General features: G+C 46.2%; 1 protein-coding gene across 5 annotated transcripts in view; it reads right to left on the bottom strand.

Annotated features, from left to right (window-relative positions):
• Positions 1-4,259, bottom strand: part of ZDHHC14 (zinc finger DHHC-type palmitoyltransferase 14) — a 65,141-nt gene extending 60,882 nt beyond the window's left edge. Inside the window, exon 1 of one of the 5 annotated variants that reach the window (XM_035108653.2) lies at positions 1,803-4,259. In XM_035108653.2, the coding sequence (XP_034964544.1) occupies positions 1,803-2,056 (254 nt within the window). In that variant the 5' untranslated portion in view covers positions 2,057-4,259. The remainder of the gene's footprint in view (positions 1-1,802) is intronic. The other 4 variants (XM_035108655.2, XM_035108654.2, XM_035108656.2 and 1 more) reach the window with 4 other exon arrangements.
• Positions 4,260-20,872: the final 16,613 nt, after the last annotated feature.

The following is a 20,872-nucleotide window of genomic DNA, read 5'->3' as shown; positions in this document are numbered from 1 at the left end:
TGCTTTTTTTATTGTGGGCTTGTTTTGTTTTGTTTTTTCTCATGTTTTTTTTCTTTCTCTTTTTTTTCTCATATTTTTTGTATTTTTGTATGGTTTTTTCTCTATGTGAAAATGAATAAAGATAATTTTTTAAAAAAAAAGCTTATCTGCTAAACAGATTATCAAATAATGGTTCCATCAGGATTCATAATTTACACAATTTCTCCATAGAATGCTAAACTCCATGCCTATTGGTAGAAAACATTTCTATGCACTGTACATTAAAAGGTCCACTTAAGAACATAAGGAGGGTCTCCTGGATCAGGCCAACAATTCATCTTGTCCAGCACCCAGTTCTCACAGCGGCAAAGCAGATGTGTATAGGAAACCCAAAATCAGGACCTGTGTGCAACAGCAATACCACATTTTCTTGCATCTGTCATAAATATTGAGACCACTGCAAAGCAAAATTATAACATATTAAACTATCCTTAAGCTAACTAGCCTTCCATGAGTATAACTTTAACACAGCACAGCATAACTACAGTATATTCCTGCGTATAAGACTACTTTTTAACCCAGGAAAATCTTCTCAAAAGTCAGGGGCCGTCTTATACACCGGGTCATATTTCTTATATGGCGAGTATATCCCAAATTCTATATTTTAACTGGAAAAGTTGGGGGTCGTCTTATATGCCCAGTCGTCTTATACGCCGGAATATACGGTAGGCATGAGCCACAGAGGAAGCAATAAAGGGTGTGTACACTAGTGCTCCCTGATCACTTTCATCACACAGGCTTATTGCATGTATCTCATATTTACACACTTCTTCTTGCTCAGTTACAGCTTTTTATTTTGTTAAAAAAATACTGAACTCACATAGCTGCAAATACTAGGTGCTTTGGGGTGAGGAGAAGACTTTAAAGCTAACAAAGACTGAGCAAAGTCAGAAGCAATATCCTTCACCTCTCAAAAAGGGAAGTGAGTAAGGTATTTATGATGAACAGGTGTATTTATAATTTTTTAAAAAAATCTATTTCTTTTATTTTTTTTAAAGGAAGAATTGCCTAACAACAAAAAAGAAGTAAGTTTGAACAATAGCTGAGAAGAGGAATGTTGTGAAATGTCTAGTTAGCCTAATTACACTGAGTTTACCTCTTGGATGAGGTTTTAAAATTCATCTAACTAAATCAAGCAACAGCATAATGAACAGACCATGCTACCAGGTACAAACTGCAGTTCTACAAACTGCATCCACTGGCAGGCTAACAACTTGATACATACAAACCTTTACACAGAGGAATTGATCAGAGAAAGAGGAAAATGTAGTTCATAGTTAGATGTAAATGTAAACACCTGGTTCCTTAATAGCCTGTTGCAAACATTTGACAAAGTAATCTTAAAATCATTCAGCTAGACTCAAGGTTTTTTTAAAATTTCTTTTTAAAATGCAAGTATGTTCAGCTTAGTACAGGCTGTGTGAAAAAGTACTATCAAGTACTGTAATAGTTTTGAGAAATAACAAGCAGGAATAACTAGTCTTCTCATTCATATGTAGCAGCCCAAGTTGCCGGACATAAGGAAAGAATGGCTGTTTTAAATTCAGCTGTAGTGGAAAACAGTAGCAACCTCAGCTTCAAGGTCTCAACATATTGTAAACATAACTATATCAGTCATGATATAGGTACAACTCACTTATCCATGCCTACAGACTGCAAACCATCTTTGGTAAATATAGAACAGAATGGAAATAGAAACCTTTTTCAAAAAGCTGTATCATTATGGAAAGGGGGAAAGAAATGAAAACTTTAATGCCACTTACTCAAATGCGAAGAACAGTCCACTGGTAACCAAAATAAGAACAAGGGTCAGGTAGAAGACTCCAGTCTGACGAGCCATCATGATCCTTCCATCACAGAAGAACTTGTTTCTTCCAGGGAAAACCTCCCATTTTCTCTTGGCAGTTGTTTTCTTTTTCTTATGAGGAGACTCCATGGGAGAAGAGGAGCTGTGAGTGCTGATCTGACTGTATTCACAGTCTTTCATGGGCCCTCCTCCACCACCTCCTGGAGTCATCAAGGGGGAATAAGGAGGGGAGTAACCCCCAAAACACCTTTTGGGTAAGATGTTTCCTTGAAGCCACTTTTAGTACTTTAGTTTATCAGGGTATTATACAACACCCAGTTATCTGTTCAGTGTCCAAAGCTGTCATTGAAGAAGTCATAAGTAGTCTATCCTTTCTTCACAATGAAATGAAACAGTTCAAAACAGTTCCTTAAAAGTATGTAATCATACAAGGAAATGGGAACTAGAAACGGCTAAAATATAAATCAACTGTCGAAGAAATAGCGCTTTAAAAGGATTTTGAAGCATTGTTCCTTTTGTTTAACAAGCTGTTCAGTTTTTACATCAAATCCACATCCTTAAGCATGTCTTGGTTAAAAATGTTAAGAGTGTTTTGTAACTGAGTACATTCCTTTCACATAAGTTTGTTAAGATCCTTTATGCAGATCATTTTACAAAAATTAAAATTCCTATTAATTGTTCCAAATACATATATCCAAATCCAAAACCAGCATTTGAGAAACCATCCATAATATCCAATTTTTCCTAGACTCTAAATTCACTGTAAGCTGCCTGTATTTTTCCAGCTGTTGCTCTGAATGACAACAAAAGACTATTAGTTCCTCTTTGCTCTCACTATAGAAAAGAAAGTTTTCTGAACAAGACATAAATGTGGTGGTCAATATCCATCACCAGGGAAAAAATAATGCATGACATTTTAAATGTCAGCCTTCATTTCTATTTGCCAACAAATATCCAGTTCACCCTCCCTTTCCTCCAGAAAAAAACAAACTTGATTTCAGGGGAAAGAGATGCAAATAAAATGTTTATATTATAAATCCCTTCTGCTTTTCTTCCTTCTGTCGCTCTTACCGAGACTTCCAGGCTTTTATATAAGCAAAGAAACGAGTTGCTCTCTGAAACTCATTCCAGCTTCGATACAGGAATTAGTCAGTCAGACAGTGAAGCCATCCAAGATTCGTCTCCCGTTCCAGAAGGTATCGGGCAGGCATCCCACCCACCTAACCCGCTCCCTTCAAACTGCCGTTGGACCCAAAGCTGTGCACAACCACCTCACGACCCCAGCGCTGCCTTCCACTTGAACACAGAGCCAGACGTCGAGAAAAAGAGCGGCGGGTGCTTCACTTTCCGCCTCCCACTCTATCTGGGTTTATTTATCCCCAGCAGCCAGACCAAGCAGAAGCAGCTTCCTGGATCCCGCTTTTCATCGCCGGGAGCAGCGTGTGGGAGAGAAGCGACCCGAAAACAGCTCGCGGCGGCGGCGGCGCCTGCTTCCCCCTCGCCTCCCGGCATCCACGCGCCCCCGTTCAAAAGCGATGGAGGCTGCTTGGCAAAGGCAGGCGAAAGGAGGAAGGGAAGGAAAGGAAGAGAGGGAGGCACGGTTATAAAATACCGTAGCTGCCCTCACGAGACACGCTTCCCTCGGCGCCGTTTCTTCTCCTGCTGCTGAGGGGAAACAGAAGTCACTTCGTTTACACGGGTCAGGAGCAGGAGCAGCAGGAGCGGGGAGAGATTTCTTTCGCTCGAACCGTTCCTGGAAGAAGCCTCCTCGCCTCGGGTTCACCAAGAGCCGCGGCAGAGCGAGCACCAGCCGCCAGGAGCTCCTCCTCGGGATTTGCTCTTCCGTTTCATGGCTGGAAGACGGCGGAGAACTCTGCCAGTTGAGCGTCCGCCTCACGGGGCTTCCTCTCGGCCAGGGAAGGTCGCCCAGTTCTGCCTCCTCCGGTCCCTTCGTCAAGCAAGGCGGGCAGCCTTTTGTTCGCCTCGCTCCGTCTCCCCCGGGGAGCCACCTCGCTCCCTGCCTCGTCCTCCTCCGTCCACAAGCCACGCAACAGCGGCGGCAGCGGCAAGGTCGCTTTCGGTCTCTCAGGGTCTCTTCTCCCCGTCGTCTCCCAGCCCGCTTTCCTCTCAGCAGCCAGCTCCTCTCGCCAACCCCAAGCGGCGACAGCGGGAACGGCCGCCTTGTGCTCCCGCTGTCCTTACTGTTTTCATTCTCTTCCTCCTTCCCTCCAACCTCCCTCTCCCCCACCCGCCCTGTGCTGGGTCCCGACTCCCGACCACGCGACGGCGCGAAAGCGGAGATTCCCCCGCCACCCTCCAATGTTCTGCTTCAAGAGGAAGAAGGCTCAAGGTCCAGTTCCCCTCTCCCACTCTCGAGCGCACGGCCTTCTGGGGAATGTAGTCCAATGCCTTCCTTCCGCGTGTACCAGCTAGATAGATGCTACGTAAAACAAAAACAGCTTCCATAAGGGGAAGTGAAGTTAGCCGAAGGGGAAACGGGGCAGGACTACAAGTCCCAGCGTCTCCCCCCCCTTTCCTCGCCCTCTACGATAGTCTGCTGATGTAAATAATCGCGAGGGCGGCGAATTCTGAGCTGGGAACGGAAACGGAGTGAGTTCAGCAGGAGCAATTTAAAGAAAAGGGGAAGCGGGGTAGGAAGCAGAGGAGTGTTTTTTTTAAAATAAACTCATCTGGAATATACATATTATAATGCTGTGTTACTATTAATGACGATATTGTAATAGGTATTATTTGCGTTCGCCTTCTGATAGACTAGCATTTAATATGTTAGTTGGGGTCCTGGAAAAAATGGTGTGTGTGTGTGAAATTATTGGGATCCCCTCTCTTCCCGATAGCACAATTCTACATAACATTTATGCACAGTTTGCATAATATGCATAACGTTTATCCCAATAATCAGCAGTTCAGTAAGCGGTCCAATCGGGACCAGCCCACACAAGAGGCAAGGTGAGATGACTGCCTCAGGTGGCAGAATCCACTAGGGCAGCAGATCCCGATGTCAATCTTTCTCTCTGCACCTTGTTCCTGATGCAGATATTCCGTTGAGGAGAGCATGGCACCATTTTGGAGCCTGCCTCAGGTGCCAAAATGTCTCTGGCCGGACCTGAGTCCAGTCCTATCTACCGTATAGTGCATGCAATAAACCTATGGTCTCAACAGCCCCCTGGAGGAATCTGCTTCTCTAGCTCTGAACCCAAGCAGTGCAGTGCATCTTCAGGGTATGTGGGAGGGCATGGGGCAGGAAACTGGGGAACATATGCCATGAGGTATATATATTCTGGCCCTGATCACCCTTCTAACCCAGGATGCTATAAGAAAAGTGCTTTCTGGTCAAGTCTTCTCCTTCCTCAGTAGACACCCTTCCTCCTGCCCTAGGTTTACCACAAGTAGAGGCACCCGTCTCAGTAATTACCTATACAGTAATCTGATGATTATCTGATGAAGTGTGCATGCACACGAAAGCTCATACCAAAATAAAAAACTTAGTTGGTCTTTAAGGTGCTACTGAAGGATTTTTTTATTTTTGTTTCGACTCAGACTGTCACAGTGGCCGGAGTGGGCTACTTCAGAGTAACGACGCTACGCAGCTCTGCATTTTATTCTTTTATTGGTGCTGCGTATTTACAGTGCTGAAGTCATTGCTATTTACACGGAGTGATGTGGTCAGTCGGTTTCAGAACCTCCGAATGGCTTTTGGCGCGTCTTTCTCCAACACAAAAGCTTTGGCAGACCCATCCTCTTTCCCCTCCTCTTTCTGCGTAATTCCGGAGTTGGGGGGATGGGTCTCCCCCCCTTATTCGCCCCTTCCTGTCCCACCTGGGACCCTGGCTCCTCTACCTTGCCTGAGCCTCGGACCCGACTTCCTGCTTCCCCACTGGCATCGGAACTCTCTCTGCTTTCCCCTGTGCTCGGGGATGGGCTTGAACTCAGGAGGGGAGGGACTTCGCGATATCCCCTGTCCCTCACATCCACCCCCCTCCCAAGCTCTCCTTCACCCCTCCCCAGGTCCCCCCCAGGTGTCGGTGACGACTGGAAGCCTAAGAACTCAGTGCTTTCCGAGCCCGTTGGTGTGAACACCTCCCCCCAGTCCTGCGAGCCCCCCCCTTCCGCCTGGGAGGACGGGAATCCCAAAAAGTCCGTGGCGTCAGAGCTGGTAGGGGTAAAAATGTTCTGCCAATCTGCTCCTTCCTCTGACTGGGTGGATCTCGGTGACACCCATACCTCATCCTCTGGTTCCTCAAACTCCGCTTCCCAGCGCCATGGTGAACTGCTCTCCCGTGCTTCCTCCCCCTCCCCCTCCCTTTCCATGTGCCAGGGCTTGGGTCTATGGGGAAAGAGGGCGTGAAATTCTTCTACCAGGAATTCCTCCTGTATCTGAGTGGCTGGGACCCATTCATTCTGGGACGGTGGAGCATCCTCCCATGCCATGAGGTACTCCAGGCCCCCCGCCCCCCACCTTGAGTCCAGGATGGCCGTGGCCTCATTGAGTTGCTCCCTGCCTTCCCTCTCCCCCCCTCCCTCAGGGGTTTGTTCGCTGCCTCGGAGCCTGCTGCTTTCCCTGTACGGCGACAGCAGCGATCTATGAAACACTGGGTGCACCCTCATGTCCTCTGGCAGTGCCAGCCTGTATGCCACCGGGTTGACCTGTTGCGTGACCGTGAAGGGGCCCAACCTTCTGGGCGCCAGCTTTTTGCACCTCCCTCTGATGGGAAGGCCCTCCGAGGACAACCAAACTTTGTCCCCCACCCTAATGACCTCCCCCGGTCGCCTGTGGCGATCTGCCCCCTTCTTGTACGCTTCCTTGGCTTTCTCCAAGTGTTCTCTGAGCTGCTGGTGCACCGTCTCCAGTTCCTCTGCCCAATCCTCAGCCTGTGGGCCCTCCTCCTCCTCCTCCCCCTCCCTCTCTGGGAAAGATCTGAGGTCGCGCCCGTAATTGGCCTTAAAGGGCGACACCCCTGTGGAGACGTGCACCGCATTGTTGTAGGCAAATTCTGCCAGTGGCAGGCGATCCACCCAGTCCGTTTGCCGCTGGCTGACGTAGCATCTCAGGTACTGCTGCAGAATGGCGTTGACCCTCTCCGCCTGTCCATTGGTCTGCGGGTGTCTAGCCGTCGACAAGCTGACCTCCACCTGCAGGAGGTTCATGAGCCGCCGCCAGAACCTGGAAACAAATTGGCGGCCACGATCCGAAATAACCCTTAAAGGTAATCCATGCAGTCGGAATACGTGGTCAACAAACAGTTTGGCTGTCTCTTCTGCAGAGACCGCCCTGGCACACGGTATAAAGTGGCACATTTTGGACATGAGGTCCACCACCACCAACACTGCGGTCTTGCCCCTGGAAGAAGGCAGATCTGTGATGAAGTCCATGGACACCACTTCCCACGGCCTGTGTGGTGTGGCTAAGGGCTCCAGCAATCCTGCTGGCGCTGCTCTGACCACCTTTGCCCGCTGGCAGGTGTCACAGCCCCGTACATAGTCTCGAACATCTTCCCGCACCCCTGGCCACCAGAAGTGTCTCATGACTAGGTGAGCGGTTTTGTCCCTCCCAAAATGACCCGCCGTTGGGTTGTCGTGCATCTGCTTGAGGACCGTACGTCTAAGCTGGGTGGTGGGCAGGTACAGTGCACCCTTGTAGAAAAGCAGCCCCCTGCGTGCTGCAAAGTCTTTTGCCTGCTCCCCCCCCTCTCAGTTCTCTGAAGATGCGGTTGGCAAATTCATCCGCTGCCGTCAGTGCTGTGAGTTCTGCCTCGCTCACCACTGCTGCTCCGCAGGACCATGCTGATGGGGGGAAAATGTGCCTGGGTGCCGGTGGCGCCTCCTCCTCCATGTACTCTGGCTTGCGGGAGAGGGCATCCGCCCTGACATTCTGCTCTCCCGGGATGTAGTGTATGGAGAAGTTGAAGTTCGAGAAGAACTCTGCCCACCGTATCTGCCGCTGGTTGAGCACCCTGGCTGTTCTCCAGAACTCCAGGTTCTTGTGATCTGTGCACACCTGGATGGGGTGCTTGGCGCCCACCAGGAAGTGTCTCCAGTGCTGGAACGCAGCGTGGATCGCAAGAAGTTCCCGATCAAACACTGTGTAGTTTCGCTCTGGCTGGGTCAACTTCCTGGAGAAGAAGGCACAGGGTCTCCACTCTCTGTTGGCGTCCAGTTGCAACAAAATGGCGCCCACAGCTTTATCTGAAGCATCTGTCTCCACGCGTAGGGGCGCGTCCTGAACCACGTGGAACAGGTTCTGGTCTGAGGCGAACACCCTCTTGAGGCTTTCGAACGCTGCTTGCGCCTCTGGTGTCCACCTGAACTTCTGCTTGCCTCTCAGGCAGTCAGTGATGGGAGCCGTAACGCGAGAGAAGTTCTTGATGAACTTCCTGTAGAAGTTGGCGAAGCCTAGTAGGCGTTGGGCATCTTTGCGCGTCCTGGGGCTGTGCCAGTCCAGGATGGCCTGCACCTTGTCCTTGTCCATCGCCAGCCCCTTGTCTGACAGCTTGTAGCCCAGGAAGTCCACCTCCTTGGTGTGAAACTTGCACTTCTCCAGCTTCACATACAGGTGGTTCTCCTTCAGGCGCTGCAACACCTCCCTGACGTCTTTCACATGCTGCACTGGGTCATCGGAATAGATAAGGATGTCATCCAGGAAGACCAAGCATTTCCTGAAGAGGAGGGACCCCAGGACGTGGTGCATGAAGGCCTGGAAGCATGCTGAGCCCCCTTGCAACCCGAAGGGCATCACCAGATATTCAAAAGAGCCCAGAGGCGTGAACATCGTGGTTTTCCATTCATCGCCTTCCCGGATCCTGATCAAGTTGTACGCCCCCCTCAGGTCTAGCTTGGTGAAAATCTTGCCCCTGCGTGCCGCTGTCAGGAGATCATCCACTCTGGGCATGGGGAAAGCCACTGGCTCTGTCACTGAATTCAGCCGTCTAAAATCCACCACAAGACGGCGCTGTTGCGTGTCCTTCTTGTCCACCCAGAAGACCGGGCTGCCCCCTGCTGCCTTGCTTTCTCTGATGAACCCCCGCTTGAGGTTCTTGTCGATGAAAGCGCGCAGATCTTCCAGTTCCTGGTCTGACATGGCGTACAGCTTGGCTGGGGGTATAGTTGCCCCTGGCACCAGGTTGATCTGGCAGTCAAAAGGCCTGTGCGGGGGTAGGTGGTCGGACTCCGCTTCGCTGAAGACCTCCTGCAGGTCCCAGTACGGCTTGGGTATCGCCTCACCCCCTTTGACGTGCATGGTGGCCACCGTGGCTATTGGAGGCCCCTCCCCTGGTTGGTGCTGCATGCAATGTTCCAGGCAAAAGTCCGATCCAAAAGTGATGCATCTCTGGTGCCAACTGATGGAGGGGTCGTGGCGCGCCAGCCAGCTCATGCCCAAGACGATGGGGGGGTCTGAGATGGTGGTGACGTTGAATGCCAGTGTCTCTGAGTGCCTTCCAACCGTCATTCTCATGGGGGGGGTTTGATGAGTGATGGCCCCTCCCAGCAGCTCTCTGCCGTCAATGGTTGCCACGTGCAGAGGAAAATCCAGCTGCAGAAGCTGGATCTGGTGCTCTTCTGCAAAGTTTCTCGAGAAGAAGTTCGCTGACGCCCCACTGTCAATTAGGGCGAGGACCGTCAGGGGATAGCCATTTGGGAGCGTGAGCGTCACTTCTAGAACCACTCCTGCTCTGGGAGGGGTGGGCTGGCTCTGCTCCTCTCTGTGCGGGTGGGTGGGTTGGGGCTGTTGTCTGCTGACTGTGCCTGGCTGCTGCCCCTTGTCTCCTGCAGCCAGGCTTTCCCGTTTCCCTGCTGTGGTACTGCGTCAGTGGGGGAGGGCACAACCGTTCCCGCCTTTCCTTGCCACTCCCTGCGATGTGGGCAGTCTCTGACGAGATGCTGGGGGGAGTTGCAGAGAAAGCAATTCCCACCCCTTCCCTCCTTGCGTCTTGGCGCCGCTGGGGTTTGAAAAGCCCGCGCGCGCGCGCTATCAATCTGCATGGGTTCCTGGTCCTGGCTGGCCCCAGGCGTGGCTTGAAAGGGTTGTTGGGGGAGTGGCTTCTCCTGCGACCGTGGGAACCAAGCCCGCTTTGCGCGCGTTGCTTGCTTGTCGCTCCACCGGGATTCCTGTCTCACCCCCACCGCCAGAGCCGCTTTGCTCAGCTGATCCATATTACTGGGCTTTGGACCTCTCGAGAGCTCATCCTTCACCTCCTCATGCAACCCCAAGTAGAACGCCGCTTGCATTGGGGGTGACTCTAGTTCCCACCCCAATCTGTGCACCAGCATGGTGAATTTCGCCCAATACGCGCGAACTGTCATATTTCCTTGGCGTAAATTATGAAGTTCCTCCTTAGTCTGGTCCATATGACTATCGGACGAATACATCGTTTTCAAACCTTCTAGAAATAGTTTGACATTCTTCATGCAAGGATTCTTTGTTGCGATTAACGGTCTTAGCCACTCCCTGGCTGCCCCGGTAAGGTGCTCCACAATAAACGCTACCCTGTGCTCATCATCAGGGAACTCATCGTGGTGCAGCTCAAGAGCATACACAATCTCAGTCTCAAAGCCCTGATATTCCCTCGGGTCTCCATTGAACTTGCTTACTAGGGTCCCGGCTCTCCTTCCTGGCAGCACTTGGACTTGGGGTGCCCCTCCCGCCTTGTTTTTCTCTGCATCCAGCTTGTTTTGGAGGTCTACCGCCACCGCCCTTAATTCCTGCTCTCTTTCCTGTAGCGCTCTCACCTGTTCCGCAAGTTGTAGCCGGTCGTCCTGGACCTTCTTAGTCTCTTCTTTAGCTGCCTTCAATTCCCCCTGCGCCTGCAGCGACAGCTGCTGCAGTTCTTGCTGGGCTTGCTCCGCGATCTGCCGCCATCTCTCCGCCTCTGACACGCTCATCCCGGCAACTCCAAAGTAGCCCAAAAAAGGATTCGGAGGTTGCTGTCACAGTGGCCGGAGTGGGCTACTTCAGAGTAACGACGCTACGCAGCTCTGCATTTTATTCTTTTATTGGTGCTGCGTATTTACAGTGCTGAAGTCATTGCTATTTACACGGAGTGATGTGGTCAGTCGGTTTCAGAACCTCCGAATGGCTTTTGGCGCGTCTTTCTCCAACACAAAAGCTTTGGCAGACCCATCCTCTTTCCCCTCCTCTTTCTGCGTAATTCCGGAGTTGGGGGGATGGGTCTCCCCCCCTTATTCGCCCCTTCCTGTCCCACCTGGGACCCTGGCTCCTCTACCTTGCCTGAGCCTCGGACCCGACTTCCTGCTTCCCCACTGGCATCGGAACTCTCTCTGCTTTCCCCTGTGCTCGGGGATGGGCTTGAACTCAGGAGGGGAGGGATTTCGCGATATCCCCTGTCCCTCACACAGACCAACACGGCTACCTGTAACTACCTATACAGTGGTACCTTAGTTTTCGAACAGCTTACTTCACGAACAACTTGGAACCCGAACGCTGCAAAACCGGAAGTAGGTGTTCCGATATTTGAACTTTTTCCCCGGAAGCCGAACATGCTCCGTTTTGAGTCCCCCTGCGTTTCCTGTCGTGCTACTAATTTGCGTCCTCCATTGTAATTCAAGCCTTCCATTTCCGATTGCAGCGTTCTAAGGTCATATTTGGAGCTCATATTTGGTGCTTTTGTTCTTGCTATTTTGCGTTTTTTGTTTTGAGGCTTTTTCAGTTAATTTGTTTTTGTGACTGTGTGAATCCCAGTTCAGCTACTGATTGACTGATTGGATTGTGTGACTGCAGAAATGGATAAAAGGTAAGAAAATAATTTTTTATCATCTACAATACTGTTTTATTTTATAGCACGGTACATTGATTATTACTTTCATTTTATGGACCAATGGTCTTGTTAGGTAGAAAAATCCATGTTAAATTGCTGTTTTAGGGGTTGTTTTTAGAAGTCTGGAACAGATTAATCCATTTTGCATTACTTTCTATGGGAAAGTGCGCCTTGGTTTTGGAACACTTTGGTTTTGGAACGGACTTTCAGAACGGATTAAGTTGGAGAACCAAGGTACCACTGTAATGCCCAGACATAGCACCACTATGGGGGCATTGCGGGTTATTTGAAACAGTGGCTTCCCAGCTGTCTGCTACTGCCGCTTCATAAACCCAGGCCCTGGAAAGGGGCCAAATGGGAGACTCATAGCAGGCATAAGGAGCCGTGGACCGTGCCAGGGTCACCCAATGATGCCAAGTGCTGCTGCTGCCTGGCTTGCAGGGAGGAAGGGATTTACTAGGATCAGAGGAAAAGCGCTTTCTCCAATCCTAATTAATTCCCTCTTCCCCAGCTGCAAAGCAGGAAAAGCCCCTAGCAACCTAAAACATACTAGAATGGATATGAAAATAAGTTAAGGGGATATTTACCAAGAGTTTCCTGTTCTTTGACCCCAGTTCCCTTCTTGCAACTATTCCATTCTGTACAGGCAAGGGAATGTGGTAAAATATCCTCCTTTTCATCCTGTGCTGCAAAATTTAGTACTAGATTAGCATCTTCCTATTCAGTTAGCCCTTTCCCCTGAACTAAATGTTTTGCATCATGAGGGAATTCCATAAGATATCCAGCCTAAAGTAAAATCTTATGTGCTGTTTAAGTTCTAATTGAAAGGTTGTTTCTTATCACACCTGTGGTGTGGTTGCTGGCAGACAACGTAGGAATTTCCATATGACTGCTGTAGTGTATATAAGAGGTGTATCCTATGTATCAGCATTATTGCATGGAAAGTCTCCACACCAGTACTTAGAAACTCTACACCAGTGCTACAAATTCCTGCAGGCTGCCCACGTTGCCATGGAGATTTTCCATGTAAATAGCTCTGATCAGTGTACAGCTTCCCCATATGTTTGGGCAGCTCTGCATGGAGGCACCACAACCATAGAGTGTGGGTAACTCAAATATTAATAGTATTAATGAAGTCTCTGTAGCCATTTAGTACTGTATTCTGTTGCTAGACTGCTTCTCTGCTCCAAATTGCTGCCCCCACCCCATTCCACAAGCTGCTATTTTGTAAATAAGAAGCAGCATTAGGTATGCAAATGCAGTTAATTCCTTTTGTCCACAAGACTATTATTTACAATCTATACTTGTAGCTTACCGGTATTTATCCTGGCTTCAACAGGACATGATACAGGATTTCAAATAAGCTGATCCCATACAATTCCATTTCAATGCAATTAACTGTGTGTCTAGGATGGGCTCTCTATTCATATACCTGTTTGCTTTTAGGCCACTTTTTCAGAGTTCAGAGTTGCTGAAAAATAAAATAATCAGTAGCATTAAAACAAAACAAAAAATAGTAGAAACAATAAAAATAAAGACAGAAGACCTCAACAACTACCCAACAAAATTCCTGAACAGCTAAAATAAGTCAACTGATTCAATGCATAGGAGTGCATCCTCAGATGTATTTTTCTTACAAGCTTGGTGATAATCCTCTCTACCACGCTCCTGAAATTTACTTTGCCAACTTTGCAATGCTTTCCCTAACATGATGCAAGCAACAGATTGTTTTTCTTGTTATTTAATATTTACAAAACACCATAAATGCACATGGGGTTTGTGTAGTTTACAGGGTTAAAAGACTGGGTTGCAAACCAGGTATTTCTACTTCTGCTGAAGATTCACTAGATGGCCTTAGGCAAGTAACTACTGTACACCTCAGTTGCCTCCTTCAATATGTATTATGGAGGGTAATAAAACTGACTGCAACTTACTAGATAATGCAGGTGTCTCCAACCTTTCTGGGCCAGTGGATTCATTTGGAGTTTTGAACTAGTGTTTGGGTGGCAAAGTTTTTGGGCCAAAGTTGTGGAGATTTTTTTTTTTGCAAAATCTAAAAGAAAAAGAAGTTTTTGAGCTATTTTAAAGGAAATTCTATATAGACTGTTATTAAACGTGTGAAAATGACTGATCTCTTCTGTTCTCATCCACTGAGTCATATTCCTGGGCCTAAAGCGGCTCTATCAGCTGAAGATATTCCTGGGAGAGCTTATCTGCTAAAGAAAAAAACTCTGGAGCTGAATCACTTATATGATTCAGAACGACAATTTTTGTCAAATGGTACTGAGGAAAGCTTGCCAGAATAGGGCAGGGTTACTATTATTTGCTATTAAAGTATGTGGTGATAAAATTTATTGACTAGTGCTATAATATGATTGACCTAGTCAGCAAATTCCTATTCACTCTTATCCACTTTGAAGTTCATCAAGAATCAACCGAGGAACACTGTCTCTCAGGAGTGCTTCGAATCTTCACACTGATGGCAACAGAAAGAGACACGCTTAGGCGTTTTGATTTCATTTTTATAGAATAATAGAGTTATAGAATGGAATCAATTCCTATGACACCTGTAAGGCAAGAGAAACTAATTCCAATTGCTCCAAAAACTCAATCTGCCCTTCCCTTTAGGCCCCATTTATCTAGCTAGCATTACTCAGGAAGCTTTCATAGGAAAAGGGGGTTATGTCTCTCTCCTTCAGGTGCCTGTGTGTGCTCTGTGTTGCAGCACACAAGAGGTTTAAGACAATAAAAACGTAAGAAATCTGTACTGTAAGGTATGGTATGGTATGGTATATGTGTACTATGGACAATCAAGTCACAAGGTTGGGGATTCTGATAATTTTAGGGTGAAGAAGAGAGAGGGGGACAGTACATTAATTTAGCACAGAGCTGGCAGAAAGGGAAAACATGAAAGCTATGGAAACTAACTCAGCCACTGAACTTTTTTTAGTGTAATTATAATCTGAGTGGTGTCATCATAATAAAGGATAGCAATTCACTGCATAATTTGCTTTGTGATTTTTGAAAACAATATGGCTCTCTGCAAATATGGGATCATTCTCACTTGGTTTGTCACGGTTCCTTTTAATATACTAATGTAGCATATTTTCATTATATTGATTTTATTGCTGCAGTATTTCTGGAGGAAAGTATGTGAGAGGAAATATAAGACAGCAATTTCAATTTGTAACTTTTTTGGGGGGAGAAACCATATTGTATGGAACATTAACTCCACACAAACTAAGAGTGATTAAATAAAATATGCTTGTTTTCAACCCATAAATGTTTATGTGCCTTATTTTAAATGTGCATTTTTAAAAAACAACAACACAGAATTCTGAAGAAGTGTGCATGCACACAAAAGCTCATACCAATGACAAACCTAGTTGGTCTCTAAGGTGCTACTGGAAGGAATTTTTTTTATTTTGTTTTGACAGAATCCTTTGATTCAGTTCAGATTGGTGATGGTGAAGTCATGGAAGCAATAGAAAATATTAATTAGATCTAGAAGCTACAACAACATATAGTGGACACCAAGTTGAAGAAGGTTGACATGGGGTAATTTTTCATATAAGCTCTTCTTATTCTACCACAGACCACCTGAGAATGAGAGACAAATATTTTCTACATGACAATATATATGCTTTGGGGCATAAAAGTGCAGTATTATACTTTATCAGGCTATCATAAGCCTGTGAACTTTTCCACCTTCTTTCTTGGGCTTGGGAGTGACTTTGCTAACCAGTTTTATGAAATGACAGCTGCTTGTACAGGGCGAGTCTTTTAAAAGACGCCCCGTAGAACATGTGTACTCTGTATCTATGGGGCCTCTTTTAAAGGACTCACCCTGTACTTTAAATCATTTTTTGAAAATGTTTATATAATAAAAAAAAAATGTTGTGTAAGCAAAAAACAAGCCATCAGTTTATCCCGGCAACTATTTAATACATACTGTACTTCCTTTATCAAGAAGACCCTTTCTGCACAATCAAGATGAGTACAACTTGTGTGTTTGACCTGTTAAAGCAACTCTTTAGCATACAGTTAAACGCATAAGAGGTTACAGGCTGTAATGGCTTAGCATCACCCAGTAAATGAATACAATTTCAGTTACTTTAATTTCTGGCGCAGTCCAATTTCATGCTGCCATTGTAGCCACTGGACCACAGTGACAGATGGATCCAAGCATCATATTGGGGGAATCTTATTCAGGATTCTCCGCCTCTGTACAACGGTGAATAAGATCAAGATGTAAGTGTTTAGATGTGCAGAAGGCAGAGGTCCTCTTACATTCTGCTCATTGTAATTTTTATACTAGCCAAAGGGAAGCCTTGTAAATTCACTAGCAAGCCTACACAAAGTTCCACTAGCCCACCTGGCCATGCCCACCAATTGTAATAATGTGTGGCACACTGATGGCCTGAAAGGAGAAAAAGAGCCAGCTATATTCCAGTTTACATGTCTACAAAAACTCATAATTTTTAATTCTTTGACATCTGATGGGAGGGCGCTCCACAAGGCAAGTGCAACTTCTGCCTGGTTCACTGTAGCTTCACTTCTTGCAATGAGGGAACCAGCCAGAAGATCCTTGGAGCTGGACTTCAGTGCCCAGGCTGAATGATGCGGGTGGAGATGATCCTTTAGGTATACAGGGCCGAGTCCATTTAGGACTTTAAAGCTCAGCACCAACACTTTGAATTGTTCTCAAAAATGTACTGGGAGCCAATGCAGATCTTTCAGGACTGGAGCAGCTGCTCCCACATGACTCATAAATAGCCATTTACTTAGTCGGTAATAGTTTGTTGATCTGTCTCTCTTCACACTTGGGCAGTTTGCAGTGGAACAACATCATGTACTGAAAACCAACAAAGTAGTTCTGCCTGTATCACTATAATAAATTTCCACAATTCAGGTCAGCATGAAACAGGAATAAATATATATGGGTGGATCCACCAAGTTCTAATACAGCAAAGACCTATCAGCAAGTTGAGGCTGGTGCCTGTTTGCTAAAGGACAGGCATGCAAGTGAATACATTGGAGGTAATATATCATCTTGCAGAGCACAAGGCTTAAGAAATTGCATCAGAAGTAATAAGAAAATTATATACAATTCCTCCTTAGAAAGAGGATTCACAATCTGCTTCACATTTATCTTAGCCCCTTGCTTTTATTGAGAGTCCCTGCCAAGGAGCCTTACGCGGACATTAATTTTGCATATATCTTGGAAATTCAAGCCATTCCAATAGTGCTGAAGACTTGCTGGCTATTAAACTCATTAATGTTATATAAACATCTGATTTAGCTTGCACCTTGTTTATTAAAACTCACGTGAAACCAAATGCTGCTAGAGATCTTATGTCAAGAAAATCAAAATAACATTATTCAGATCACACCATTAACTCATGCAGCAATGGTTGTTTCATTAGACACAATGCCATCTATATAAACAAAGTAATATAGCTCCAAACAAACTTGATGCTTTCTCAACAACAATAATTACAATCCAGGAATTACTAGGAAAAAAGATGGTTTCTATATTCTCTAAAGTTGCTGACAGAATTAATTTTATATTTGCTTTAAACATCAGAAAATAAAGCACATTAAGGGGATCTGAATTCTTTTGGCTCAGATCTTGAGATTTCTATATAAATTCTATGCAATAAGTCCCTCTGAAAGCAACCTATGTGGAAACAACATAGACTAGAGGCGCCAATCCATGACTTGTGAACAAAATGTGCGGTTCTTATTTGGCTTTGGGACTAAGGCAAGACTGTTCCTTGGCAGGCCCCCCAACTCCTCTATGATAGGTCTCTGGGAATTTATCCTGCAATTGTGGAATACATTGCCAAAAAAATTCCATGTACGGCCAGCTAACACATGTTTCTACTTCGCTTCACTGTGGTCCCACATACATCTGAGGATGCTTATATGGAGAATAGCAGCCAAACCAGCTGTGTGAAATGTCTAATAGTAGCACAGGGACCAGGACACTGACTGACAATAAAGCTATCCACCCACATTAATATTTGCAGGATCAAGGTCATTTAATTTAAAAAGTGGATTAACAAACATAGTGACTGAAAAGCCTCTCTCCATACAAGCAGTTTAGCAAGGGCAGCAACAGCTGTCAGGCTTTTGTGGCACAGTGCAGCCAATGTACCTCACTACCATTCTGGAAAAATCACTTCTCCAGAATATGATGTAATAGCTAATGGCTGCAGTCCTAAATGCATTTGAGCTGGCAGTCCTTGACTGATTTTGATACAGCTCTGCTAGTAATGAATCCTATAGGAGCTGCAGCTTCCTTTGGCAGGTTCTATAAAGAATGTCAGCAAGTTATCGAGGCATATTTTATGATGACAATTAGACTGAAATTTGTTGTTTTAGCTCTGATCCTCAGAGCACTCTGCTAGTTCAAGCTCTCTGAGCTTCAGCAACCCATCACCAACCTGAGGCTAGACCAGTCCACAGAAGAGGCTCCTTTTCCTGGACATGACTGTACAACTACATAACGGCTATAGAATTAAAACTACTTTACATAGAAAATCAACTGACTGCTACACATACTTGAACACCGGAAAATCCATTGTCTATAGCCAATCCCTATATTACAAACACATCTGTTCATACTCTTTGGACAGAGACTAGCAACTTAATTAGTCACTCCTCAAACTAAAATACCTACCCAACACAGTGAAAAAACAGGTCAACAAGGTCAGAGTACAGTAGTACTCAAGAACAATGTACTACAGGGCAGACCTTGTAGAGAAAACCATAGCACACCACTTGCTGTCACTTCCAAGTTTCCAGCTGAAGCCAAATTTATCATCAGTGATCTACACACAGTCTATGCTGTAGAACAACACTTCTCTCTCAGGCCTGTACTTGCTTACAGACAGCCCCCCTCAAACCACCTACTTACAGTATCAGCAAAATGTGACCATACAACAGAGGTATGGACACAGGATATAGTCCCCTGTGGCACACTATGATTCCGGTTCTTTACCCATGTCTACTCTGGTAACACATTTACAAGCAGGCCCATGCAGAAGGGGGGAGCGGTGTTGGATAAACTTGGGGATAACTGGGTACAGAGAGTGCTAAAAATAAATCACACACCCCAGTTTCCCAGTGGCCCATCAAAAGTATGCTTCACGCAGAGTTGATAGAAAAACAAAACATGCAACAGAAGTTGACTCGGCTAAAGTATGTCTCCAAGAGTTAAAAGGTTTTTCCCCAACCTAGCATGAAACTCGACTAGCAGTATACCATATAAAGTATACAGAAGAAAACAAAATGTTGGCGTTTTAAACAGAAATAATGAAACAAACAGACTCGGAACTCTCTGTTTGCCAAAAACCTTTTCTACAGAGACTTTAAACTAAATATAAACTCTCTCTACCTGTAACTTCACACACCCACAATTCAACTCTTCAGACCTCCCACCAGACTCCCACACAAAATGCCTTCCAACAGAGCCTTATATACGTACACAACCCACACCTTTGAGCAATTAAACAGAAATCACTGGCACCTGTTTTCTTAAACAGATACCATTTACATTAGACCAGCTAAGCTGGCCAGGGGCCCCACCAGGGACCTGCTGATCTTACACTGTCATGCCAAGAATGCCCCATACCTCTCAGCTGACTGGGGATTGTTGCCCTGGGCCTCAGACAAGCAATGGATGGGTCTGGTTATAGGTTCTACAGGTGGTGACCATACCGTGTTTCCCCCTTTTTAAGACACCGTCTTATAACATTTTTTCCTCAAAAAAACACAGGGTGGCTTACTTTCGGTGGGATGTCTTTTTATTATTATTACCGGTATGGTTTTTACGGCTCAGGGCACTGCTGGGCTCTCTTGAGTGCTCAGCCACCGGTTGCGGGTGGCGGGGCGGCAGGCGTCCTTGGCCGGGCCAGGCAAGGAAGAAGCAGTGAGCCCAGTGGTGGCGGCGAGCACGGAAGCGGCAGGGACGGCGGTGGACGGGAAGGCAGAGCGCGGGGATGCAGCCAGCAAGGCGGGAGCGCAATCAGCTGTTAAGCGGAGCTCTTGGAGCGCCGCTTCACAGATGATCGCGCTCCTGCAGTGCCGGCTGCATGGAGTGATTCTGTGAGTGGAGGTGCCTGTGGGGGTTGGTTTCCATGGCGCGGAAGTATGGCTTATTTTCGGGGTATGTCTTATATTTCTCAAATGCTTAAAAACCCTGCCATGGCTTACTTTATGACTAAGTATTAAAAAAGGGGAAACAGGGTATTACAGGCATCCAATAATGCGTGACCACCGTGTTTGTTCTTTTGGACCCAGAAGAGGGCAGAACAGGGGCAGAAACGGCTTATGCGTGCTCTGCTGACATGTATGGAGGCCAAGAATGGAACCCCGGCACAAAATGGTCGCTTGCCGGTAATAATGGCACCCACACCAAGGGTTCTTTCATTTATTCGCCTTTCAATGCAATATATGCCATCAGAGTTCTGATTTGGGAAGGATTCAGTCACTTTATCAGAGGCTAAGATGGCAATTGTGATGCACGTACAATAACATACTGTCAGAAGCAGCCCTGTGTGGTATGTGATTGTAGCTAAACAGTTCGATGTGTTGTGAAGTGCTTGACCATAGTATCGCTGTGATATGCTTGGAGGCATCATGGCAGTGTGGGGTAGAGAAGTAATAAACACACAAATGTCTTCATTTAGGCAAACTGATATATAATGTCTCCCTTAACTATAAACAGGTGATTATCAGCCAGCAAACATACTAAAGAGTAGATCCATTAAAATCTATGGAATTAAGCATGGAAGGTCATAGCTCAGTGGGAGAACATCTGCCTTGCATGCAGAATGTTCCAGGTTCCATCTGTGGCATTTTCAGGTAGGACTGGGAGAAACTCCTGCCTGAAACCTTGGAGAAATTGCACCAACTGGTTTGCCTCAGTATGCTTCCTGTGTTCCATTCAATGGGTCTACTCTGATGTTGCGTATCACCTGATTTATCTGTGCTTGTGTAAATTATTATTATTATTATTATTATTATTATTATTATTATTATTATTATTATTATTATTATCACCAGCCACAAGAGAATATGAGTAAGGTCTTCATGTATATGTAAAGACTACAGGATGAACTCATCTGTCATCAACACATTAGTGCAGGGGCCTTATCTTTTAATTGAGTGAAGCATTGTGTTATTTATGATGCTATAAAATCAGTGATCAATGCCAGAGTGAAATGTT

Source organism: Zootoca vivipara, chromosome 3, assembly GCF_963506605.1.
Source record: "Zootoca vivipara chromosome 3, rZooViv1.1, whole genome shotgun sequence".
NCBI classification, from domain to species: Eukaryota; Metazoa; Chordata; class Lepidosauria; order Squamata; family Lacertidae; genus Zootoca; species Zootoca vivipara.
This window is presented reverse-complemented; position numbering and strand designations above follow the sequence as displayed.